This window comes from Schistocerca americana, chromosome 1 (assembly GCF_021461395.2).
Source record: "Schistocerca americana isolate TAMUIC-IGC-003095 chromosome 1, iqSchAmer2.1, whole genome shotgun sequence".
NCBI classification, from domain to species: Eukaryota; Metazoa; Arthropoda; class Insecta; order Orthoptera; family Acrididae; genus Schistocerca; species Schistocerca americana.
The window spans coordinates 885,158,601-885,186,076 of record NC_060119.1 but is presented as its reverse complement, the minus strand read 5'-3'; the positions used below and the strand labels follow the sequence as shown (position 1 = coordinate 885,186,076).

General features: G+C 40.4%; 1 protein-coding gene across 1 annotated transcript in view; it reads left to right on the top strand.

Moving 5' to 3' along the window:
• The window catches only part of LOC124594905 (probable DNA double-strand break repair Rad50 ATPase), a 189,625-nt gene that overhangs the window by 121,798 nt on the left and 40,351 nt on the right, over positions 1-27,476 (top strand). The window contains exons 7-9 of the mRNA XM_047133383.1: positions 8,059-8,175; positions 20,958-21,074; positions 22,318-22,413. Of these exons, the coding sequence (XP_046989339.1) occupies positions 8,059-8,175; positions 20,958-21,074; positions 22,318-22,413 (330 nt within the window). The remainder of the gene's footprint in view (positions 1-8,058; positions 8,176-20,957; positions 21,075-22,317; positions 22,414-27,476) is intronic.

Sequence of the window (27,476 nt, the reverse complement as noted above, 5' to 3'; positions counted from 1 at the left end):
GGGGGGAGGGGGTTCCATGGTTTCAAGAGCATTTAAGGAACTGCATGTGCTACAGGGGAGGGGATAATCTTTTAAACTGGTGCAGAAAGATGGGTCAAAGTGGACAAAATTCAGGAAATTTTTTAACAGTACGCTCAACCCTAAAGCCTTGTGCATGTTGTTGTTGTGGTCTTCAGTCCAGAGACTGGTTTGATGCAGCTCTGCATACTACTCTATCCTGTGCAAGCTTCTTCATCTCCCAGTACCTACTGCAATATACATCCTTCTGAATCTGCTTAATGTATTCATCTCTTGGTTTCCCTCTATGATTTTTACCCTCCACACTGCCATCCAATACTAAATTGGTGATCCCTAGATGCCTCAGAATATATCCTACCTTGTGCATATTGATCACTATATCTATCAGTGCCCTTCAGACTCCAAACATAACACTTCTTTCCTTACACACCTCACGAACTGTATCCTCACCCACAACTATGTTTCCTTGCAAGGGATGGCATACTGACAAATCTGTGGCACAGCCAAGGATATGTGCATGGCACCCTCCAATGCCAACATGTTTATTGGCTATCTAGTAGAATATTATGTATCCTCCCTAAACTACCAATTGGGTCTGGTCTAGAGGTTCTTTGGCATCTTCAGGATCTTGATTCGGGGCCAAGACATCCTGTCCTTCACAACCTCGACTGCTTCTCTCCTGTAAGGTTCACCTGGTTATCCTCTACCTAACATGCCACCTTCCTGGTTGTTCTCCTCCACCTCTCTGATGTCTCCAACCACACATCTGCCCACATTAAACCCACTAACCACCAGCAGTACCTGCATTTAAACAGCCGCTAGTAATCTCACACCAAAATTCCTTTGCAAACAGTTTAACCTCAATATGTCTGCACTGATGAGAACCCCTTTGTTCAGTATGCTGAAGGACTCACGGAGCCCTTTACAGACAGGCAATACTGGCACCCTCCTAACCTAGTCCACAAACAGATTTCACAAACCATATCCTCTAACATTCCCAATCCTCCAACCAGCCCCAAGTATCAGCCACAAAGGAGCATACCCCTCATAAGCCAGTATCACCCTGAACTCGAACAACTGAGCCATATTTTTCAGCAAGCTTTGATTATCTCTTATCCTGTCTTGAGATGAGGGAGATACTCAATACGATCCTTCCCACTCCTCTTATGGTGTTTTCCGTCATCCTCTTGACATAAACGTAATTCACATCCATCCTTATGCCATTTCCACTCCACAGGTATCATATCCTAGAGGTAGAAAAAGATGCAAGACATGTCCAATGCATGCACCCACCACTTCCTACTCCAGTCTTGTCACAGAGTATCCTGCCCCATAAGAGTTCAGGCCACCTGACAACAGCCATGTAATTTACCATTTTTGCTGCAGACACATCACAGCTTTTTATGCCATTACCAAGAAGCTTTCCACCAGGAAATTTAATAATCACAGTATCTCAGATTTTTACCAGATACCACTGTTTTCCATTGTTTTTTAATTGCCTTTTCTTCCATCCTCTTGTGATACCATCACTTATCAATAACACAACCCCCCCCTTATCTTAGGGGGAAAAAAGGACAGGTATACACTCGCACACACACACACACATATCCATCCGCACATACACAGACGCAAGCAGACATTTGTAAAGGCTTGCGTCTGTGTATGTGCGGATGGATATGTGTGTGTGTGTGTGTGTGTGTGTGTGTGTGTGCGAGTGTATACCTGTCCTTTTTTTCCCCTAAGGTAAGTCTTTCCACTCCCGGGATTGGAATGACTCCTTACCCTCTGCCTTAAAACCCACATCCTTTCGTCTTTCCCTCTCCTTCCCTCTTTCCTGATGAAGGAACCATTTGTTGCGAAAGCTTGAATTTTGTGTGTATGTTTGGGTGCCTATCAACCTGCCAGCACTTTCGTTTCGTAAGTCACATCATCTTTGTATATATATATAGAGGGAAACATTCCACATGGGAAAAATATATCTAAAAACAAAGATGATGAGACTTACCAGACAAAAGCGCTGGCAGGTCGATAGACACACAAACAAACACAAACATACACACAAAATTCTAGCTTTTGCAACCAACGGTTGCTTTGTCAGGAAAGAGGGAAGGAGAGGGATAGACGAAAGGATGTGGTTTTTAAGGGAGAGGGTAAGGAGTCATTCCAATCCTGGGAGTGGAAAGACTTACCTTAGAGGGAAAAAAGGACGGGTATGCCTGCTTGTATCTGTGTATGTGCGGATGGATATGTGTTTGTGTGGGAGTGTACACCCGTCCTTTTTTCCCCCTAAGGTAAGTCTTTCCGCTCCCAGGATTGGAATGACTCCTTACCCTCTCCCTTAAAACATACATCCTTTCGTCTTTCCCTCTCCTTCCCTCTTTCCTGATGAGGCAACTGTTTGTTGTGAAAGCTTGAATTTTGTGTGTATGTTTGTGTTTGTTTGTGTGTCTATTGACCAGCCAGCGCTTTCGTTTGGTAAGTCACGTCATATATAATTTTTTTGCCTATACTGAAGTATCTTACTGTACTGTATGAAGTCACATGAAAGTCATAGAGAGAATATTTCTGATTCATTTATATACTACAGATAGGATAGGAGAAGAGTTTGACTGCCTCAGGAAACATGAAATATGAGACAGACAGCTGGGTAAGCATTATCACCACACAGTGAATTCAACACAGAATGTTGAACCCCCTATTTGCTAATTGCACAAGAAATTAGTCCCAAATATTGCATCAATGCAGAGATTTAGAATCACCATGAAACTGCACTCCAACAGCTGTCCTGGCAATTTCACAGTTCATAATACCTCTCATTTCACACTCTTTGATAGCTTACTAGTGGCACCAATAATTTTTATTCCAGAAACGTGCATCACTACTATACTCTCGGTGTTCTTAATACATTCAAAAACTGCCTGTGAAATGGCATTCAAATCACTACCAAGATCCAGTAAACACTTAACATGTATACCCTGTACACTTGCTGTTATTACAGAGTGGCACACTTCCTTTTTACTTACCATGTGATCTTATTCATACGACAAATCCTCATTAATACTTTCCCTGGAAATACTATCATCCTGCTTACCAAAACAACTATTAGACACAGTCAAATGACAGATAGCATGGTCCTCCTCCTCCTTACCATTCTCATTAAGCCCTAACTCTTCATTAGGCCTACTACTACCCTCCTCCATTCTTTCTTTACTTAATACATTGCCATTTTTATCAATGATAAATTCAAATACTTTGTCCTCATCACTACTGGATTTGTCATTGCTATCATCATTACAACTACTGTCAGAATCAGACCCATTGTCACTTTCTCTATGCTTTAGATTTTGTACCTCTTCCATCTTTTTCTTCATTTGAGCCAATTTTGAATTTACATTTTTATTTACTTTTACCATTTTTTCCTCTACTACTACTGCACACTTGGTTTCTACCTCCATTTGTAAATCATTTTTAATCTGATCGTTTTGGTTCTCAAGTTTAACCCTTTTTGTATATATATTACACATAATTTGCCTTAATGTCACTTCCAATTTTCCATAATCACTATCAACCTCCAAATCAGCCTCAACTGAGTCATTCTGTTCATTGAAAAACTTAACCTCTAGAGCTTTGTTATCAATCACATCAGTCCCCTGCTGTCTATTCTCCCCCACCACACTGTCTTGTTCATTAAGGCCACTCATTATGTATCACTTAATATAAAATCGCTTTTGCTATGAATTACCTCATTTTTATTCATTCATCCGCTGCTGCTAGAGTTGTCATCTTGATTTGTCCACTGCTAGGCTGCAGCAATTTGTAATTTTCTCAGTGATGTGTACTGTTTATCCCGATCAGCTGTGTCCATCTGTATGCTGATTGGCTGCTCCTGTACTCAGTGGCTGCTCCATAGAACCCACTCGCTGAATGGCTGCTGTCATACTGTGGGTATGAAAGCCATGTGCTGATTGGCTGTTGCACCTACCTGTTTAAAGGCAGCTATATCAACTCTGACATTTTGAAAATAATTGATTTTCACACTCTAATAATATTGTCTGTTCACTGTCTTTGACAAAACTCCGATGCCACATGTACCATATGCGCACTGTTAAAATCACTGTAGTGTAAACCATTCTTAAATTCACTGTTCAATGTTAGTGGGTCCTTGTTTGCTGTGTACAGATAAGTAATCATCACCTGAAAGGGCCCCAATAGCGACATTCACCTACTTTACTTCTTCGTTGATAGTCCTCAGTGTTGACGTACTGCAGTGTTATACTGCTTGAAAAAAATGGGGGGGGGGGGGGGGGGGGGGGTTGGAAGTTCAACACTGACTACTGTAAATGATGTAGTTGACAGTTGCATAGTTGTGTTTCACAGTTCTTTACTTTCGGTGTTCACAACCCCCACATATTACGTAGCTATATGGCAAGTTCACTATTGGCCTATTTGTGTCACGTTTATTTCACTACATTATATTTACTTTAACTGATACAGACTTCCCATCAGAAAATTGGCCATGGACTCACTGTCTTGGAACCAAAATTTGGCTCCTTATACATTCTCACAATAATAGGAGCTGAAACTGTACATTGTCCAATATTTAATTTACAGTAATTACAAGTAAAACACAATTCATTCAATTAATGGAATGTATGAAAAAATTCCCCCTTTTTAATAGTTTGTTCTACCACACAAGGTAGGCTAAATTATTTGTTTAAGTAATGAAATTAACAGATATAGTTATATAAACAATACTTTTGACAAACATGGTAATTATTTTGGAATTAATCAAGGGCTAGCTCTGCTAACATGTTTTTGAATAGAGCCAAATGAATACTTGATGAATACTAGTAGTCCATCGTCCAAATGCTTATAACTATCACAAAATTTATATTTTTTATAAGTCAACAATAGAATTTTAAGTCATGAAACAATAACTGATTTTACCCTATAGCAAAAGATTAGAACAAGGAATAGTCAAAATAAATTAGGAAATCGTTTATATGCACAAAAATAAGCACAAAATTAGATCTGATGGTATATTTTTTACAACTGAGGGCCATCCTTTCTCTTTTATAAAAATACAGATCACACTCATGTATGTTAATCATAATTAGTCAAAAATGAATGAAAAAAAAAATGTTTTTAAGGAGCAGATGGCAAAACAAGAGAGGAACTAAAGAGAACCCAGTTTGCTTCATCACAAGTTCTGTAATGACTGAAAATTGGAGACGTGTTCATAGGACTTTTTCAGTTTATTTTCACATTCAGAATCACCTTACAAATTATGTGATGTTCCTCCTGAATCACCATGCATATATTTTTTTTTTCATATGTGCATTTACATTACCATCTGGTGAGCTGTGATAGCTAACAAGAATTTGTTTTTGTTAGTCAGTTTTTTGCTAGTGAAATCTCTATCTTGTTCTGAATAATACACTGCTGGCCACCGTAAATGCAACACCCTGAAGGAAGCATCCGAATCAAGTGAAACTTACACCATGGGTTTGCAGCGATGAGATATGCAACTGATTAGAATTTCAGCGCAGACACACATCACGCACGCCTGTGGCGCCACCTCATAGCACCATTTAAGGCTTGGCGGTTTCGACAAGTGTACGGTTGGCACGTGTGTTTACCTTGTGGTTGTTTCACAATACGATCAGTTATGCCTCATAGACAACAGCGCACATCGTTTGATCAAGTATCCGAGTTCGACAGAGGAAGAATAGTGGTTTACCGAGATTGTGGATTATCATACAGAGAAATCGCTAGTCGTGTTGGACGAAACCAAACAACTGTAATGCGGATATGTGACCGTTGGATGCAGGAGGGTACGACGGACCGACGTGGTCGATCGGATTCACCTCGGTGCACCACTGCATGTGCTGATAGGCAAATTGTGCGCATGGCAGTGACGGATTGCTCAGTGACATCCCGAACCATAGCACAGCACATTGCGTCTGTAACGCATCATCCAGTGTCTGCGCGTACCATTCGACGCCGTTTACAGCAGAGTGGTCTGTCCGCAAGACGTCCATTGCTTCATCTACCATTGACGCTGAAACATAGACGTCTCCGTCGCCAATGGTGTGATGACAGACAGATGTGGACGGCAGAATGGAATGATGTTGTCTTTACTGACGAGGCATGCTTCTGTCTGCAGCACTACGATGGTCAGATTCGAGTGTGGAGACACCGTGGAGAGAGGATGCTGGACAGCTGCATTATGCACCGGCACACTGGTCTTGCACCGGGTATTATGGTATGGGGCGGTATTGGATATTACTCTTGCACGCTTCTAGTACGCATTGCCGGTACTTTAAATAGCCGGCGCTACATATCCGAGGTGCTGGAGCCAGTTGTCTTCCTTACCTTCAGGGCTCGGCCACAGCCATATTTCAACAGGATAATGCACGACCACAGGTGGCACGCATTGTCCAAAGGTTCTTCGTCAATAACCAGATTGAATTGCTTCCCTGGCAGGCTCGCTCTCCAGATCTTTTGCCGATAGAAAACATGTGGTCCATGCTTGCTCAACGAGTGACCCAGATTACATCCCCAGCTGCCACACCAGATGATCTTTGGCAATGTGTGGAAGCTGCTTGGGCTGCTGTACCCCAGGAACACATCCAACGTCTCTTTGACTCAATGCCAAGACGTGTGGCAGCCGTGATCTCCAACAATGGCGGCTACTCTGGCTACTGATTCTGGCAGGAACCACATGTCACAGACGTCTGTAAACGTAATCGTTTGATACTTGGTCAACATGTTATCTACAAAATAAATTTTGTTGTGCTACCTCTTGTCTTTCTTGGTGTTGCATTTATGGTGGCCAGAGTGTACATTGACCCATTTTGATAATTCCACTTCCTCTCTTACAAAACTTACTATCCCAACATTCAACCACTGCTTCAATGTATCCAGTACAAACAAAACTATTAACTTGACATTTTGACACCAATTGTCACTATCACCTCATTAATGTATACAATATTACTTGCACAAGTATTTTTAATTTATAATTTTGGTTACAGTATGACACACCAACAAAGTCAACAGTTTATCTCTACCCGTATTTTGCAAGGAACCATATATTTTATATTCTTCCTTTTTAGTATTAAGTGTAAGGACTGGTCATTGTTGGTTCTCAGTCACTCAAAAATTGCTGACCTCTTTATGATTATTTTGTCCACCCACACTGATTGCTGTATGCTTTCTGTTGATATTTTGAGCTATTGTACCTCAGCTCTATTTTTCTCATTGTTGTCGTACAAAGTGGTTATTTGTGTGAAGCACTGAGAACACCTTTACTCAAATCTTGTACTTATCCATAAGTAGACCAATCAAGTTAGCAGCACAACATCTGCCATTTCAAGCAGAAACAAAAAATTCTTTAATATTATGTTTCAGTTCCTGTACTGCTCAAACTATGTCTTGCATCTGTACACTGTGTCCTTGTAGCTTGCATTTCCTTAATGACTATATTGTTTCTTTGCATTATATTTACTGTTATATGCTGCAGTGTGAAGTTCTTGCTGCGTAGAAAGTCATAATTTATTTTAGATGCCACAGTGATGTCGTTTAGAGCACTGCTGTCTCACAATAATTTCTTTCCAGATAGTCAGTAATATGGATACCAACTTTGTTTGAAACTTAGCCACAAAAGTATCCAGCATACTGAGATAAAATCATGTGGTTTTAATCTGTTCATTCTCTGTGGATTATGGAAGAGAATCATGACATCTTTGAAGGTTCTCCTAACTATGTAACATAATGATGAATTAAGGACTCAGTGTATCTTACACTATTAATAAATTTATATGTAAACATATCCATACAATATAAAATTTGGAAGAATATTCCTATTTACCTGATCATCACGCCAATGCTCTTTTCAACTACATTTTGTAGCTACATAAAAGGATCTGATTTTCATGTATTTTAATTGAAAGCAATTATACATTCATAAGGAACAAAGTTATGTTTAAATTCACATCTATAGCCTTATACTTAATTTTATGACAATTGGGTTTCCAGGAGCTACAATCTCTGAGAGCAGAACTGGATACAGCTAAACAACAAGCAGGTGCAGAGGATCAAAATTTACAGGCTGAAATCCAAAAACTGAAGGAAGAAAATGAAAGACTCAATAATGTAAGTTTTCTCCATTACAAATTTTTGTAGAGAATGAGGTATTAAAACTAACATTATCTTATTAGCTCACTAGGAAATGACAGGGCCTTGCCACAGTGGTACTACCTGATCATCGAAGTTAAGTGTTGTTTGCTTCTCTAGGGTTTGGATGGGTGCCTGTTCTGGAACTTCCAACCGCTGTTGAAAAGTGAGGTGCACTCAGCCCTTGTGAGGTGAACTGAGGAGCTACTTGACTGAGAAGTACTAGTGATGAAACTTGACAATGGCTGAGAGAGTCATGTGCTTACTACATGCCCCATTATACCCACTTCCAGTAATGACTTTAGTTCAAGATGACATGGTCACAAATGGGATTTGTTTCTATTTTGATTCTGATACCGAGAAATATGAGGGCCATTCAGAAAGTAACCTCTGGTTGATTTAAAAAAATACACCAAGTTAAACAAAAATATTTTAATATATACATCTTACAACTACATCTTTGCACTATTTTTCTACATAGTCTCCATAGCGATTGAGGCACTTATCGTATCTCTTCACAAGCTTTGAAATTCCTTCTGCATAAAAATCACCCGCTTGTGCCTGGAGCCAGCCTGTAACCGCATCTTTGAGCTCTTCGTCGTCATCAAACTGCTGTGACCCGAGCCATTTCTTCAAATGCATGAAGAGGTGATAATCACTTGGCGCCAGGTCTGGGCTGTAAGGTGGATGGTTGATAACGTCCCACTTGAAGGACTCAAGAAGGGCCGTTGTTCTGCGAGCAGAGTGAGGACGGGCGTTATCGTGCAAAAAAACGATACCGGAAGTCAGCATACCACGGCGTTTGTTCTGTATAGCCCGTCGTAACTTTTTTATTGTTTCGCAGTACACGTCTTGATTAATGGTCGTACCACGTTCCATGAATTCAACCAACAACACCCCTTTGGCATCCCAAAACACCGTTGCCATCAGTTTTCTGGCAGAAAAATCTTACGAGGCTTTTCTTGGTTTGGTAGGCGAATTTGAATGTGCCCACATCTTTGATTGTTCTTTTGTCTCAGGGTTCACGTACTTAATCCAGGTTTCGTCACCGGTCACGATTCTGTTTAACAATGGTTCTCCTTCGTCCTCATAACATGACAGAAAGTCTAATGCAGAGGCCATTCTTTGAGTTTTGTGGTGGTTGGTAAGAATTTTGGGCACCCATCGTGCACAGAACTTACGGTAACCCAATCTTGCTGTCACTATCTCGTACAAGAGAGTCTTAGAAATCTGTGGAAAACCAGTAGACAACTCCGACATTGAGAAACGTCGATTTTCACGAACTTTTGCATCAACTGTCTGAACGAGTTCGTCAGTCACCAATGATGGTCTACCACTCCTCTCTTCATCATGAATGTTTTCTCGTCCACTTTTAAATAAACGTACCCATTCACGGACAACTCCTTCACTCATAACTCTTGGTCCGTACACAGCACAAAGCTCACGATAAATAGCTGCTGCAGAATATCCTTTGGCTGTAAAAAACCTTATGACAGCACGCACTTCACATTTGGCGGTGTTTTCTATTGCAGCACACATTTCAAACTGCCACAAAAACTAAACTAGCGCAGGTACGATGTTCACTCGACCACGGCTTGATGCCGACTGACCTGTTGAGTGCATGAACGCACAGATGGCGTCGCTACTCCCCCCACAACCCGCACTGTGACCAATCGGAGGATACTTTCTGAACCGCCCTCGTATAATTCCATGTAGTGTGTAATGTAAAATATTCTGCATACTCAGAGATGTTTTTCTTAACCATGAGAATCTCAAAATTAGATTAGCAGTAGAGTGAACAATGTACATGAGTATACAAAGTGGGGATAAATCACTATGAAATGTGTGGCAGAAAGACCTGTTGTAATATTAATAATGGTTTTTTGCATTCACGTAAAAAAACAATTTTGTTGGAGACTTGTTTACCTCTTGATGACGTAGCATGTATGCTTATTGCTACAGGGTTATAAAGAAGGGCAACTTCATCAAAAAACTCATTGTTGTTCAGGCAGTAGTAAAGGCAGAATTTGAATGGTGATAGTTTTATTTTGCAGCAGCAAGAGAAATACATGATTAGATACTAGTCTGTGCTTAAATTCACCAAATTATCAAGAGACTCAATAAAAACTTCTAGTCATCCAGTTTTAATCTATATTACGCTAGAGACTGTGAATGGAAGTGTTGAGATAGAAAAAAGAGCTCAGGAACCTTGGCAAAATACGGAAATTATGTTAGATTAGTGTATTAGTAATCATTTATTACAGTAACTGGGAAGATTCTTCTGCTAGGGAGTTTTGGTACATGCGGAATATTCTTGGTCAGTGTGATTACTAGGGTGTAAATTGAAATTGGACCACAACATAAACTATACAATTTTTGAGAGTTAATTAACATCACAGTGAATAGCTCCTCATGTTAATTTGAGGATGTTGTTGTTCATACAGCAATATGGCAAGGTCTGGCTGAAGCATTCTCTCAAGATGTAAATTCAAAGCTTCATGAGTCAGTCAGCACAGCACTTGTGAATGAGGCCAATGCATCATCACTCACATGGTTGTATCTCACATGCCACTATTTATATCAAAATACATCCAATAAGAAATTACTTGAACAAATAATTTTCAAAATCACTCATTGTAAAAAGAACACTGTCTGTCTAACCTCCATGATATATCGTTTTTTGGGTGAATATTTTAAAGGAATAGAGCTGCTGAGTAACTGTGTAGACTGCTGCAAGACTCAGTGAATAAACAGAAGGCTGCAGGGGTCTTGCATACAGTCAGTAAAGTTTGATCCAGTGAGTGGCTCTTTGTTTGTAAATGAAATGTGTTTGCTCTGAACATCTTCTGGAAAGTTAATGTTGCTCATATGTGTACAAACTGGTTCTGTGAAGCATCAAATGTGGGCCTCCAATGTACAGAATGGATTTACGGGTTTTGGTGTTCTAGGACTGCAGAATCCAATGATGCACACTATATAACATGTAATAAATACTATTTTATTACTCAGAAGCACACATATACAGTTAGATACATTCTTGGCCTCTCTCCACGTGTGTAAACTTCCACGCGAGGCCACAGACTGCCGCAAAGAACTTGGCTAAAGAAAGATATTACACACGACTTGGTCGATAGTCACCACATTAGCCCTCCCCCTCCCCCCCCCCCCCCCCCTCCCCACCCATCACTGCTGGCACAAAGAGTATGGAGCACAAAACATAAATATTGGGGCATACATGTAAAAGAAACACGCAGGGGAGAGGGAGAGGGTGTTTAAACCGAAATCATACCTTACATTACGTTACATTTGTAATTGAAGTCTTCAAGCCAGTGAGGGGGGCGGATGGTCCTGCCTGACCAGGTGAATCCTCGTACAGCAGTCGAGGGACCCGGGAAGGGGACTGTGGGTTGTGAGGAGCTGGGGTAGCAGACCTAAATGCCTGTTGCAGTACATAGTACTTTTACCATGGATGGGTCAGTACCAGCAGGCAAGGGGACAGACTGGAGAAGGTTAATGTGGGTTAAGTTGTCATTGGGGGAGCTGGCTCATTCATAGAAGATACACACATTATCTGGCTGCATCACAAAAAACACTTCAGAGCCACAAATAAAATCTGTGTTGCCATTCACTACCACTCCCGTGTACGGGTTGACAGCATCTCCACATGAGTCGTCAGGGGCAACATCACCTGTTCCAAGGCTGGCCCCTGATACATCACTGAATCCTAACAGGGGAGAGGCAGGGGGCTGCCTGTAGGAGGGGGAGTCATCACACACATCACTCTGTATGGGAATGTCACACGCACCTGCAGCACTGTCTCACGATTTGGAGTGGGTAACGTCACAAGTGCGGGAACAGCGTTACTCATCCGCAGACAGTCGGTAGATGCCTCGTGTGAGGCGGGTGTAGCAGGGAGTCAGGGCTGACTGGGTGGGATATCAGGTAGTTCTCCCAGAGACCATGCTGGTTTGAGGCAGCAGACAGATAACGTTTGAGGTGTGCCATTAATGAGCACTTCATACGTGTTGTTATGCCCCGATATGACTCTGTGTGGGCCTGAGTATGGAGGTCTGAGTGCCGGTCTGACAGTGTCATCATGCACCATGATGTGAGTGCATTATGCCAAGTCCTTATGCAGAAATATGGGAGGGCAGTCCAGGTGGAGGCACACAAATGTTAGCGATTAACTCCTTAACATGCCCGACAAATGTCGAGTTGCATATTTGATCTGGAGGGAGTGAAGGCTTGACTACCTCTGCTGGGAGTGTGAGGGGTTCTCCATACAGTACTTATGCAAGGGATGTGCCAAGGTCCTCTTTGTATGTGGCCCAAATGCCTAACATTACCCATGGTAAGGCATTTGCCCACTCACCTCTGTGGCACATCAGGGAAGTTTTAAGCATTCGGTGCCAGCATTTGGCAAGCCCATTGCTCTAGGGGTGGTATGCAGTACTCCTAAATCGTTTCACCCCGCACAGTCACAAAGCTGTAGGAAGAGGGTGGACTCAAACTGGCAGCCCTGATCAGTGATGATAGAAACAGGGCAGCCGAGGCACGAGATCCACATTAATAAAAAGGCCCGGGCCACTGCGTTGGCTGTGATACTAGTGAGGGGAATTACCTCTACCCAGTGGGTAAAACTGTCAATGGTGGACAGTTTATAACAGAAGGGACCCAAGGGGGTAAGGGCCTGACAATATCGATGTGTATGTGATGGAATCTTCTTTTTGCCACATCAAACTTAGCCATGGGGGGCTGTGCATGACGTCCTACTGTTGCACATGACATTGTTTTATCACGCCGGGCCAAATGAAATGTTCACATACCATACATGTGGTGGTGTGAATGCCAGGGTGTGCCAAGTCATGAATACTATTAAAAATGTCCTGGCGGAGAGGTGCATAAATCATTGCACGTATGTGTCCAGTTGAAATGTCACACCAGATGGGTGGTGAAAACCCAGGAAGCGTCTGTAACTCTAGTTTGAGTCCTGTTTTAACATCGGAGCACAATGCAGTGCGTTCAGTATCCTCTGTCTTCAATTTAGGGAGTTCACTGAGGTCCAGTTGTGAAGATAAAACCAACACATGAGATAGAAAATTGGTAACGACATTGTCTGCCCCTCTGATGTAACGTATGTCATTCATAAACTGACATATGAGGTCCATATGATGAAAACATCTTGGGGGTGAGTCCTTGCCTAGGTTATGGAAAGCGTATACCAATGGCTCATGGTTGGTAAATACCATGAGATGGCGACCTTTGATATCGTCCTGGAAATATTTGATAGCGGGCCACTGTGTCAGCTGTGATACTAGTAAGAGGAATTACCTCTACCCAGCAGGTAAAACTGTCAATGGCAGACAGTATGTAACAGAAGAGGCCTGAGGGGGGTAAGGGCCCAACAGTATCGATGTGTATGTGCTGGAATCTTCTTTTTGCCACATCGAACATACCCATGGGGTGCTGTGCCTCAAATCCTACGTTTGCATGCTGACAAGCAAGTGGGGTGGTGGGGTGTGGGTGGGTGGGGGGGGGGGGGGAGGGGAGGGAAAGGGGTTTGGAAGTTTGGTATGAATGAGACTTGAACATTGGTGTGTCTGTGTCTAATTGTCTTAATAGATATTCACAATTGTATTGTGTAAGCAGGCACCCTTACAAGTAGCAATCTTATTTGTACAATTCAAATTAAGTTACTTTAAAATATTCAAAAAGTTTCTGAGAATTGCTTATTCACATTTGGTATTTCTGTACTGAAATCAATAAAAGCAGGAACTCATATTTTAATATTTGAAGTCATAAGTTAATTTAGATGCCTCAGTGACATTGCTTAGAACACTGGTACTCTCACAATAATTTTTGGTCAGATAGGAAATCATAAGGATACCAACTTTGGATGAAATGTAGGCACAAAAATATCCAGCATACAGAAGTAGTTAATCATGTGGTATTAATCCATTTATTCTCTTTGGACTGCATTCAGAAAGATAATCATAACATCTTTGAAGATTATCCCTATTACATAACATTATTAACAAATCTTTGTAGTGAACAGTTCCATGTAAACTGGAGATGGTTTAATCAATAATGCTCCTTCTTTACTAAAAACTTGTTTTGGCTATAGTGCAGTTCTCAGCGAAACATCTAGTTGGAACAGATGCCCATATTGCATCAGTGTTAACTATCTATTTGTTACTAAATCATTATGCTCATGTATGTTTTGTTTGTATAGAATATTTTCATAAAATACTTTGGCATTTTGAATGACACTGTAACTATAGAGCATCAACGAGAGTAAACTGTAAACATAAGATGTCAACAAGAATAATCTGTCATTCCAACTGTCAAAAGTTGGACAATTTATGGAGGTAGTGTCTGTAATGCTCCTCCAGGTTCTGGAGTAAAAGGGCTTCTGTTTCAGATGTGATGTATATGCAGTGAGGTTTTCACAGTAACAGTATCTTGAGGATGGAGTAGTAGTGCTTCTGGGCAGCCTGTGCTATGGGCAGGTCTTTTGCAGTACCGTGTTCATGAGTGATAGGGACTGGCACAATCTGAAAAGCTGAAGGTCTCTGTGAATAGATGGTTGGGATACAGAGAATGGACTTTTTGTGGTTAGGGCATAGTGGGGTTTCATGGTTTCAAGAGCATTTAAGGAACTACATGTGGCTTAGAGAGAGGGATAATCTTCTCATATGGTGCAGAAAAATGAACCAGGGATATATTGGGGTGCTAACTCTGTTAGGAAATACTAAATGACACAGGAAATGAGGAGGTGAAAGTGTTAGATGGTTAAAGGGGAACTGAGTGATACATTATGTGGGCATGGAGGGAAGTGGGTGGAATAAATAGTCCTGGGAGCAGTAGGATGGTTTTGTGGCATGAAGATATTTGATCGCTAATAAGTTAAATGTGATAAGGAACAAGGAAAAGTGAAATATTCTGTGGGAAGGATGTGTGGGGTGGGATGACTGGAAGGTGTCATAATTGGTGTGTCTGACTTGTCACTGTTTATGTCACCTCCATGTACAACAATACCCTCATGGCTATTGCCTTGAACATTTTGGTCACTACTTCTCTCTCTGTCCTTTTGACTGCAAATCCATGACATCCTTCCATACACACTTCACCAACTGTACCCTATCTCACAACTACTTCTCCTTTCAAGGGAAGGTATGCAACAAATCACCTGCACAGACAAGGTTCCTGTGAGGCACCGTTCAATGCCAACCTGTTTATAGGCCATCAAGTTGACACTTACCTAACCCCCCAAGACTCCCAACGTCTAGTCTGATCAGGTACTTTGATGATATCTTCATTATCAGGACTCAGGGCCGAGACACCCTGTTCACATTCCTTTATAACAGCTTCTCTCCTATGTGGTTCACCTTGTCCTCATCTGCCCAGTGTATCACCTTCCTGAATGTTCTCCTCCATCTCTCTGAGACCTCCATTGACATATCTGCCCTCATTAAACCCACTATCCAGCAACAGTACTTGTATTTTGAGAGCTGACAGACCTCTTACATCAAAAAATCTCTCACAAATTGTGTAGCCACCCATTGGCAACGTGTCTGCCGTGATGAACTCTCCCTTGCCCTGTATGCTGAAGGACTCACAGAGGCCTCCACAGGCAGGCAATATCCCACAAACCCAGTCCACAAACAGATTTCACATGCCATATCCTCTCATTGCCCAATCCTCTCACCACAATCAAGATTAGATACAAATGAGTGCCTTCCCTCATCAGCCTTTATCACCCTGGACTGGAACAACTCACCCATAACCTTTGCAGAGCTTTGATTATCTATTATGCTGCCCTAAAATGGATGACATTGTACCCAAGAACCTTCCCACTCCTCCAGAGTTGGTGTTCTGTCACCTTCCCAAAATACACATAATCCCAAATCATCACTATACCACTCCCACGCCACAGATGCCTGTGGCAGACCAAGGTGCAAGACCTGCCCAATCATCAACCCATCATCTGCTACCCCAGTCCTGTCAGAGACTTATCTTACCCCTTCAGAGCTCGGGCCACATGTGAAAGGAGTTGCGTAATTTACCATCTCTCCTGCAGATTCTTCACAGCTTTTTATGTCACTACCAAGCCGATGTTCACCTGGATGAATGGCCACCACAAAACTATTATCAATAACAAAGGTCACCACATGGTGGCACTACATGCAGATGAGCACAATAGGCTCACTTTCAGTGGCTGCTTCACAACCTGAGGCATCTGCATTCTTCCTTCCACCACCAGCCTCTTTAAACTTTGCAGATGGGAGTTATCCTTAAAGCCATCCTCCACACCCATAGTCATCCTGGCCTCAATCTCAGATAAACCACTGTCCCGCACCCTCAACCCAACAGTTACCCTTTCTTCCAGTCTGTCACTTCCTCCCATAGTCCCCCTCCCTGACACGTGCCTGCTGCATACCTCTCACTCTATCCACACCACCTGACACTACCCCCCTTGCCCCCCACCGCCATCACAACCATCCACCTGGCAAAAAATAGCTTCGGCACTGTTAATCCAGCCAGCACAATGTAGTTGCATAGGTGAGTGTATGTGAGTGTTTGAGTGTGTATTTTTTCACTCTAGCTCATAAAAGGATAACTGTAAAAGTATTGCATTTTCTTTCTTTTGTGTGATCCTACCGACAACTCAATGCTTCTGCTCTTTGGGGAGTGGTCTCCTTTTTATACAACGGTATTTACTATCTGCTCAGTTCTTTCCATGTAGGCATTCATGCAACATTAGCAAGTTTTCCTAATTTTTTCAGTTTTGTGTATCAGTTATACAGTTTTATTTTACATTCCATTCTTCTGATTCTCCTCACCAGTGAACAAGAATATGTGATGTCATTTTTTTGTTTCAATTCGCAGTTTTACAACTTAAATTGTTAACAGTCTTAAGTCCATTCTTTCAAAGCATCTGTAGCTGCATGATGTACTATTCCTTCTGTATATGCACCATAAATATAAAGTGCGAGAGAAAGGGTCATATATGTAAAGTCTCCACCCACAGTTGTGAGAGTCAAATCATCTTTATATAAATTCAAGTTCACATTTACATTTGCTATTCCTTTATTGAAATCAATAAATACAGTTTTTCATATTTCAAAAATAAAGGGTGATTCAGGAGTAGCTTCACATAATAATAAGAAAAAAATGGTTCAAATGGATCTGAGCACCATGGGACTTAACATCTGTGGTCATCAGTCCCCTAGAACTTAGAACTACTTAAACCTAACTAACCTAAGGACACACACATTCATGCCTGAGGCAGGAGTCGAACCTGCAACCGTAGCGGTCACGCGGTTCCAGACTGTAGCACCTAGAACCGCATGGCCACACTGGCCGGCCATAATAATTTCAAATCCTGTGAATCTCTGTCTGAGTTTTGATCATTATGAAACTAGAGTGCGTTGATGACTAAGCACATTCATGTATGCATATGAAGACAAATGTGAATATTACTTACTGAAATGCTATGTTGGCATTATTGTGGACAGAATAATGGTAATATAGATGACTGATCCATTCTACAAGTGGTGTTGGGGTTCTGCAACAAATGATAGAACTCTGACTTCACTCAGAGGTGACAGTTGCAAGTGTACCTAGTGTGCAATCACGGGTTGTATCAATGAGCAGTCATGAGGCCTATGTATGTCCTGCTCAGATGTTGTTTAATTGAGCAGTCCATTGTATCTGTGAATACCAAGATGCCACATACATTAAACAATGCAGGATATGCAGACATGTTGTCTGGTACAGCTACTGTGTTGGCAGTGCCTGTTTGGCTGTAACAGAACACCAGAGATCTTTCCCCTGTGTCGAGGTACTTTCCAGGGTTCATCAAATATTACATGCATTGGATGCACTACACAGTGTACACTTTAATATCATAATGTGTGCCATCCAGTCGATTGAGGAAAGGGAAGACATTATTGCTATGGTACAACTGAGTCACACCAACAGTACATGGCACAGTGTTTGTCAACTCAGTATTCCACAAAAGTGAGTGTGTCATACATTACATTCCAAGGACTTGTAGCCTTTTCATGTGCAGCCTGTACAACATCTACATCCAACTGACTCTGTAAGCAGACAACAAATTTGTGAGTCATGCAGTACACTTTATTTACAGTTGAGGCTACAGTTACAAGCAATGGTATCATGAACACACACATTCTCATATATAGATGATGGTGAACCCCATTACACTAGAACACATGTTCTCATAGAACATCTGGTGTGGTATGCCTGATGACCTGCTGCAAGGGCCTACCTTTTTGTCAAATAGCATGACAACCACAGCATACATATATTTTCTGATAGAAGACCTACCTACACTTTTGGAAACCTGTGATATTATAACAACAATGGCAAATATATGTGTAACATGATGGATCACTGATTCACTGTACTAGATAATTATCCCAGTTTCTGAATATCACATTTCCTTAACAGCAGAATTGGCATGGTGGATCAATTAACTGGCATGCCAGATCACATGACATACCCCCATTAGACTTCTTTTTCTGTAGCTGGTTAAAACTGGTTGTGTACAGTACCTGTGATGAGCTTGCAACTCACAGCACTGTTGTTGGTGCCAACATTAATGCCTGTCAAGATTATGTTTGATGTGAAACACAACACACCCACCAAAATGTTGACAAGTGGATTGAGATGGACAGGGAACTTTTTCTCATGAATCAGTAATCTATCCCACTATTATTCTGTCCACCACAGTGCCTATACAGCATTTCAGTAAGTAATACTCACACTTGTCTTCATAATGATTCATGGATGTGTGTTGGACTTTTTCAGTTTATTTTCACATGTAGAATCACCTTGCAAATTATGTGGCATTCCTCCTGAATCACCATGTACATTTTTTCCAGGTGCACATTTAAATTACCATCTGGGGAGCTATGACACCTAACAAGAATTTGTTTTTGTTAGTCAGTTTCTTGTAAGTAAAATCTTTAACATATTCTGAGCAATATGATGACACAGGAATTGAAAATTCCACTTCTTCTCTTACAAAATTGACTATCCCAACATTCGATCACTGTTTCAAAAATATGGTATCTGCTTCAACATATCCAATACAAACAAAACTATTAACTTGAAATTTTGCCACCCATTGTCCGATATCACCACATTAGTGTACACAATATTAAAAGTATTTTTAATTTCAAATTTTGATTACAGTATGGTACTGCTACAAACTCAATAGTTTATCTCTACCCTTATTTTGCAGGAAACCTTATATTTTAGATTCTTTTTTTTTTTTTAGTATCAGATGTAAGGACTGGTCATCATTGGTGGACATTCCCTCAAAAATTCCTGATCCCTTTATGATTATTTTCTACGCCTTCATTGATTGCTGTATGCATTCTGTTGATATTTTGAGCTATAGTACCTCATCTCTATTTTTCTCATTGTTGCCATACATAGTGGCTGTTTGTGTGAAGCATGGAGAACATCTTTACTTGAATCTCCTACTTACCCATGTATAGACCAATCAAGCTTGCAGCACATGTGCCATTTCAAGCAAAATCAAAAATTTCTTTAATTTTATAATTCAATTCCTTTATTTCTCAAACTATGTCTTGCACCTGTAAGCTGTGTTTTTGTAGCTTGCATTTCCTTAATAACTGTATTGTTTCTGTGCATTGTATTTACTGTTATATGCTGCTGTGTGAAGTGCTTGCTGTGTAGAAAGTCATAATTTATTTTAGATGTCACAGTCATTTTCTTTATAACACTGCTACACTCAACAATATTTTTTTTTTCTGATGGTGAGTAATAAGGATACCAACTTATGCTGAAATAAAGCTACAAAACTATTCAGCATACCTTGCTAGTTAATCACGTGGTTTTGATCCATTCATTCTCTGTGGATTATGAAAGAGGATCTTGATATCTTTGAAGGTACTCCTTACTATGTAATGTAATTATGATTTGTGAATTCAATTTATTTTACACTGGTAATAAACTTATACATAAAAACATCCATAAATATAACATTTGGAACAGTATTCAAGTTTCCAAAATGAGATTTTCACTCAGCAGCAGAGTGTGTGCTGATACGAAACTTCCTGGGAGATTAAAACTGTGTGCTGGACCTAGACTCGAACTTGGGACCTTCGCCTTTCATGGGCAAGTGCTCTACTATCTGAGCTACCCAAGCATGACTCACAACCCTTCATAACAGCTTTAGTTCTGCCAGTACCTCATCTGTTACCTTCCAAACTTCACAGAAGTTCTTCTGCGAACCTTGCACAACTAGCACTCCTGGGAGAAAGGAAACATCTCATAGGCTGTGGCTATGCCATGTCTCTGCAATATCCTTTCTTCTAGGAGTGCTAGTTCTGAAAGGTTCACAGAAGAGCTTATGTTAAGTTTGGAAGGTAGGAGACAAGGTACTGGCAGAACTGAAGCTGTGATGATTGCTCATGAAATGTGCTTGGGTAGCTCAGATGCCAGAGCACTTTTCCATGAAAGTCAAAGGTTCCAAGTTTGAGTCCCGGTCTGGCACACGGTTTTAATCTGCTGGGAAGTTTCAGTATTCAACTTTATCTGATCATCAAGCCAATGCTCTTTTCAACTACGTTTTGTAGCTTCATAAAAGGATCTGGTTTTCATGTATTTTAATTGAAAGCAATTATACATTCTTAAGGAACACAGTTATCTTTAAATTCACTTCTATTGTCTTATACTTAGTTTTATGACATTTTCGTTTGTAGGAGCTGCAGTCTCTGAGAGCAGAACTGGATGCAGCTAAACAACAAGCAGGTGCAGAGGATCAGAATTTGCTGGCTGATATCCAGAAACTGAAGGAAGAAAATGAAAGACTTAAAAATGTAAGTTTTCTCCATTATAACTTTTTTTTAGAGTGACATATTAAAACTGACATTATCTTATTAGCTCACTAGCAAATGACAGGACCATGCTACAGTGCACTGGTTCCTACCTGATCATCGAAGTTAAGTGTTGTTTGGCTTGGCTGGCACTTGGATGGGCGACTGTTCTGGTCTTCCAACTGCTGTTGGAAAGTGGGGTGCATTCAGCCCTTGTGAGGTGAGCTGAGGAGCTACTTGACTGAGAAGTAGCAGTTCCAGTCATGAAACCCGACAATGGCTGGGAGAGTAATGTGCGTTCAAAATGCCCTATCTTATCCACTTCCAGTGATGCCATTGGTTTAAGATGACATGGTCACAAATATCCTGTTTTGATTCAGTTACTGAGAAATGTAATTTCATGTAGTGTGTTATGTAAAATATGAGCATCTCAAAATTAGATTAGCCATAGAGTGATCAATGTGTATGAATATACCAAGTGCTGGTAAATCACAATAAAATGTGTGGCAGGAAGACCTGTTGTAACATTAATTATGGTTTTTGCATTCACATAAATAACCAATTTTGTTGAAGATATCTTTGGCTCTTGGAGATGCAGCATGTATGCTTATTGCTGTGGGGGTGTGAAGAAGGGCAAGTTAATTTAAATACTCACTGCCATTCAGGCAGTATTAACTAATACAATTTTTGAAGAGTTTATTAACATCACAATGAATGCTCATGAAAATATTCTGTATAAACAAAACTTACCCAATTAAAATGATCTAGCAACAAATAGCCAATTAACAGTTGCTCACTGATGCAATAAGTGTATCTATCCCAACCAGATGTTTAGTTGGGAATGGTGCTAGAGCCAAAAAAGCTTGTAGTAAAGAAGGAGGTTACTAAATAAATGATTTGCATTTTCCTGGAATTATTCACTGCATAATGTCATATTGTGACATAATACATGCTCTTGGCCTCACTGAAGAGAAGATATAATTAGTGAATTAACGACTCAGACAAGGATACATTGTTAATAAACTTATAGGAAAAGATATACACCAAATGTAAAATTTGGGATCAGTATTCAAATGCATTTGCCCATCAAGCCATTGCTTTCTTACAAAGCATTTCATAACTTAATAAAAGGATTTGGATTTCATGTACTTTAATTGAAAATGATGACACATTCTGAAGAAACACAGTTATGTTTAAATTTATGTCTGTATTCTGCTGCTTCTTCATTTGATAATTGTGTTTCTAGGAACTGGATACAGCTAAGCAACAAACAGGTGCACAGGATCAGAATTTGCTGGATGAGATTGAGAAATTGAAAGGAGAAAATGAACGACTTAAGAATGTAAGTTTTCTCATTATATATATTTTTTGAAGTAAGAGACTTTAAAATTTACCTTTTCTTATTAGCTTATTAGCAAAACAAAAAATATGTTTTCTTTTTTTTCTTTCATTCAGCTGATGATTGATTTTCCTACAAAATGGCAAAATCCCATATATTACTTTGTAGCTGTTCTTGTGCAAGCCACAGTGAAGAGAAAAAACTAGTTTTGAAATATCATTTGTGAGAGCAGTTTTATAAATCAGTGATGGTATTTGTTCCTAATTTAAAAACTTGATTTTAGTTGCTGAGAAATATAATTTCGTATAGTATGTTCACTAAAAACCTTGTGTATTCAGAGCTCTTACTGTAATGGGATTTTTTTAGTGATAAGTATTGTAACTGACACACAGCTTTATTGTATGGAACTCATAGGTGCTCTCCTAAGTCATTTCTGCAGACTTAGCTGAAACTGTATAAAATGAATGTTTTTTAACTTAATTTTCATTGTGTTGTTCTTCTTCACCTTGTATCATTGCTTGTGTTCCCTCAGATTCAATGTTCCATGTAGTATAGAGGTTTTTGCGGTCCTCTATTGTCTCTTAAATAAGTGGAATATAAGTGGTAAATATCTTCATTTATTCACTGATAGTTTAACAGCTACCCAGTGCATACATTGTACACTAACTCATTTGAGACATCTTGATAGAAACATGTCTCCACTCAAGTTTTTGCACATTGCAAGCCAGCTTTACTTTAGAAAGTTTTAAAGTCTTTGAAAAACTTCCAGTATCAAATTATCTCTTATAGTGCCACTTTCTTACACAGCTGTTTATCAAAAAAACAATATTGGTGTTAAAAACAGAACAGATATGACTGCTTCTTGTAAATAAATTAAATAATGTTAACTGTGAAAATAGGCTATGTTTTTAAGATTTCATTTGTTAACAGTTCATGTGATTTGATTAGAGAAAAATTCTGGACTTCCTTGGCAACATTATGATTTTGAGCTACTGGTACTTAAAGCTGTGATTTTTTTTGATGCTGTTCAATTATTTTAACACCTTAAGAACATACATGGAATTTCAGTTTTCACATAAAGATGAATCAATTGTGTTTTGATGATATATTGTTACAGTTACTCATTTAAAATAGGTATCAATACAGTAAGTTCGATGGAAAGTGAAAATTTTTCTATACTTTCCAGGACCTGAGCTTTCTAATGACACATAAATTTCAAGGAAGATAAATGATTTTGTAATAGAACATTTTGTAAATTATGTAGTTTTTGAATTTCAATGTTTCTTCCTTGTTTCGGTAACTTTTATTGTTATTTAGAGGATATATAGAGAATGACTGCCCATTAAATTTATTTGCTCTTTATTAGTACAGCATTATTATGGAGTGTCAGTCATGCAAGGATTTTTGCTTGTGATCAGATATTATTAACTGGAAGAAATTAATTCACCTATTATATCAGTAAGTGCATGTCAGCATCTCAAATAGTTTAGAAGAAGTTGTTGTTCCTGTTATGAGCATGAGTGTAAAAATAAACATTGGATTTCTCAATGCCTAGGCAATTGAGTTTTGTTGCTCAATGACCAATTATAAAGTGAAAGTATCAATATCGTGTGTTAAATGTTACAATAGGATTCCATTCATATTCCGCTGTGGATGGAATTCTAACAAATTTGCCCAGATTTAAGTTAGAACTATTTTATTCTTGTCACTACCATGTTAAATGCTACTTAAAATTGGTAAATTTATCTTACAATCTCTGTACTGCAGCTAACAAGTGTAAATGAGTGCATAGATTAATAATGTGACTGCTGTATCTTGGAAATACAAGCTGTGAAATGCAACATTCAAAAAGGTAGTAACTATTTAAATTGATATTAAAAGTCTGACTTTGTATAAGGAGTATCATGTTAGATATTCAGTTTGCATTATGTTGATTGTTTGTTCCTTCATACAAAGGAAGTGTTGTTTTTCTTCATGTGTATTGTCATTCACCCCTCCTGGGCATTTACAGTTTTTTGAGGCAATGGCATTGGAATCTTCACAATTCCTGGTGTTGTGTATCTTCCTTTGTTCTCTTCTTTCTTGGTTGGTTGGATGGTGCATCAACTTCATTTTGATTTCCCAAGATACAAGATTTTGCCATAAATCCATGAAATCCTAGTTCAGCTACAGAACACAGATTGTCTTAACTACATAAAAAGTATCTTATGGTAACTTTTTAGTTGAAAAATGGTTGAAAAATTAAGATTTTATCCACGAATGAATTTAAATAAGGAACTCTGAGATCACATTTGTTGGATGAGAAATAAACTTCGATGTTAGGATGGTACAATTCCCTTCAGTTTAGCTCATAGGTTTATCAGAAGGTTACAGCATGTAAGGAAATGATGAAAATGGTATTCAATATGTCACATCGACCATACAAATTACAATCTTCGGAATATTAATTGCTCTGACGAGCCACCCTGTTTAATTCAGTCTGCCTTTGTACTTCATGAAGTGTTCATGCATATCAGTCTTTGTGGTAAAATATATGTGTATGTAGAAAACTTGGGAACTGTTTATTATGTGTTCTTGTTATGGATTTTTTGTTCCATTACTAGCTCTCCCTGAACCTAGTCCAGTATTCAGTGTTACACCACCTGTCTAACACTCAGATACCATGCTCCGGCACCCATACTCCTCGTTCCATTTCTGCCGCAACATGGGATTTATTTCACGAGTGTTCTGCCCTCACAGGCAAGATTGTGACCTTTGTCACTAACCTACTTTCAGAATATGACTCAGCGATGCACCTCCACCTGGAGAATGACGAGCTGAAACAACACATTGCTAACACTTATAATGAGCTCACTGTGGCTTGTACCTCCCTGTTGAAACTACAGTCCGCAGTTACTTCACCGGATCGAACTTCATTGCCAAGCATCAGTTCGAACACATATCACATATCAGGTTAGTTCAAAAACATTCACTGCATGTAACGATTTGTGTTCAGTAACCTCCATACCGCCCAAGTGCCCACTACACGCAGTGCCTTGTGTTTCAAGCAGCGTCTCTGATAACAATCACTCGTACAGCTGGACCACACCCACTATGCAGGCAGCTGCCCCTCTTGTTGAGAAACATTCCCCCTCTCCCACATGCTGGCCAAGCAACTCGTCGGCCATCGCTTTACCTCGAGCGATGCCAGGGCCTCTCTCACCCATTGCCGGTTACCCAAGGCAAAGTTAAAAACAGACAGTCACTGTGTGCCCCACTCTGTTCCATGCTGTGTGTACAGCTGACCTCTACAAAGAAGCGCACACTGCGCTTGTGTAATAGGCATGTGACTTTCATGCTGCTTTTTCCCACTCGCACTTACGGCTATGCCTCATCTAGCCCCACTCGTCCCAAAACTCCATGTCAGAACATTACTCAGCCTCGTGTGCAGTTCTCAGTCTTTTCCGTCACTGACGGAATGACACACGGAATGACACCACTGCTGGCCCTCCTATAAGACACAAGGTTAGACGCCTCAACCCCATTAAGCTGCGCACGGCCCGGCAGCAAATTAATGAACTTCTGGAGGCAGGCATTCTACAGCCATCGGACAGCAATTGGTCTTCACCAATTCACTTTGTCACCAAAAATAATGGTTCTTTTCGAATGTGTGGTGATTACAGACATTTAAATGCTTGACTGTCATGGACAATGCCCACCCCAACATATGAGTCACCACTCACCTCGTCACCAAGAATTTTGTGTGGAAAGATGTGAAATGGGACTGTCAAACATGGGCATGCAGCTGCATTTCCTGTCAACAAAACAAAATAGGATGTCACACCTCTCCACCACTCGGCAAGTTTGACATCCCTAAGGGACGTTTCCGTCATGTACATATTGACCTTATCTGTCCCCTGCCTTCGTCGGAGGGCCACAGGTAAATCCTGTCCACAATAGGTCAAATGTCTTGTTAGGTGGAAGCTGTCCCCTTACCCAACATCACAGCAGAAACTGTGGCCAAAGGTTTTGTTTCTTCTTGGATCATTAGGTTTGGCTGTCCATCCACCATCAGAACCGACCAGGGTCGACAGTTCAAATCTGCACCTTTTTGATTTTCTGTAATCTTTGCGGTATTAAAAAGATCCATACAACAGCCTACCACCTGCAAAGCAATGGCTTGGTGGAACAATGGCACCACACAATTCAAACTGCACTCAGATGCCATGATTGTCTCTGGTCTGAGGCACTTCCTTGGGTGTTGCTGGGACTACGTTCTACATTTAAACCAGATTTACATGGGACGATTTCCGAATTCGTTTTTGATTCAAATAAAATGGCTCCGAGCACTATGGGACTAACATCTGAGGTCATCAGTCCCTTAGAACTTAGAACTACTTAAACCTAACTAACCTAAGGACATCACATACATCCATGCTCAAGGCAGGATTCGAACCTGTGACCGTAGCAGTCGCGCGGTTCCAGACCGAAGTGCCTAGAACCGCTCAGCCACACCAGCCGGCTCATTTTTGATGAAAAACCAGCTTTACCTGGGATACTAATTATTCCCCAAGGTCCTGGGGATTCCCCCTCCTTCCCAGACTTTATTAGAAGGATGCGTGCCGACTTTAGAAACACCCGGCTACACCCACCTGTCAACCCTTCCCCACCTGACACTTACGTGCCCACTGCACTCAACTCTTGCTCACACGTCATGCTCAGGGACGACTGTTAGACAACCTTTACAATCCCCTTACCTCGGCCCTTTCAAAGTACTCTGGAGGGGCAAGACAATGTTCGACATTATGATAAAAGATCATCCACAAACTGTTTCTCTGCACAGGCTCAAGCCTGCCTTTGTAGACTCTGACACCCCTCTGCCATCCCAGTCACACTGCCCAAGCACATGTTCTTTTGACAAACCCATTAACGAGTCCTTCCAACCTAAGGTTGGGTTTTTTCTGTCCAATGATTCACCACCACAGTTTGCAGGTTCCTGAGGCATGTTGTCATCATCCCCATTCACAGGTATTGAAGACATTTCAGGTACTAGAGACGTGGATGCCCCATCCTTCGTTTTGCGCTGC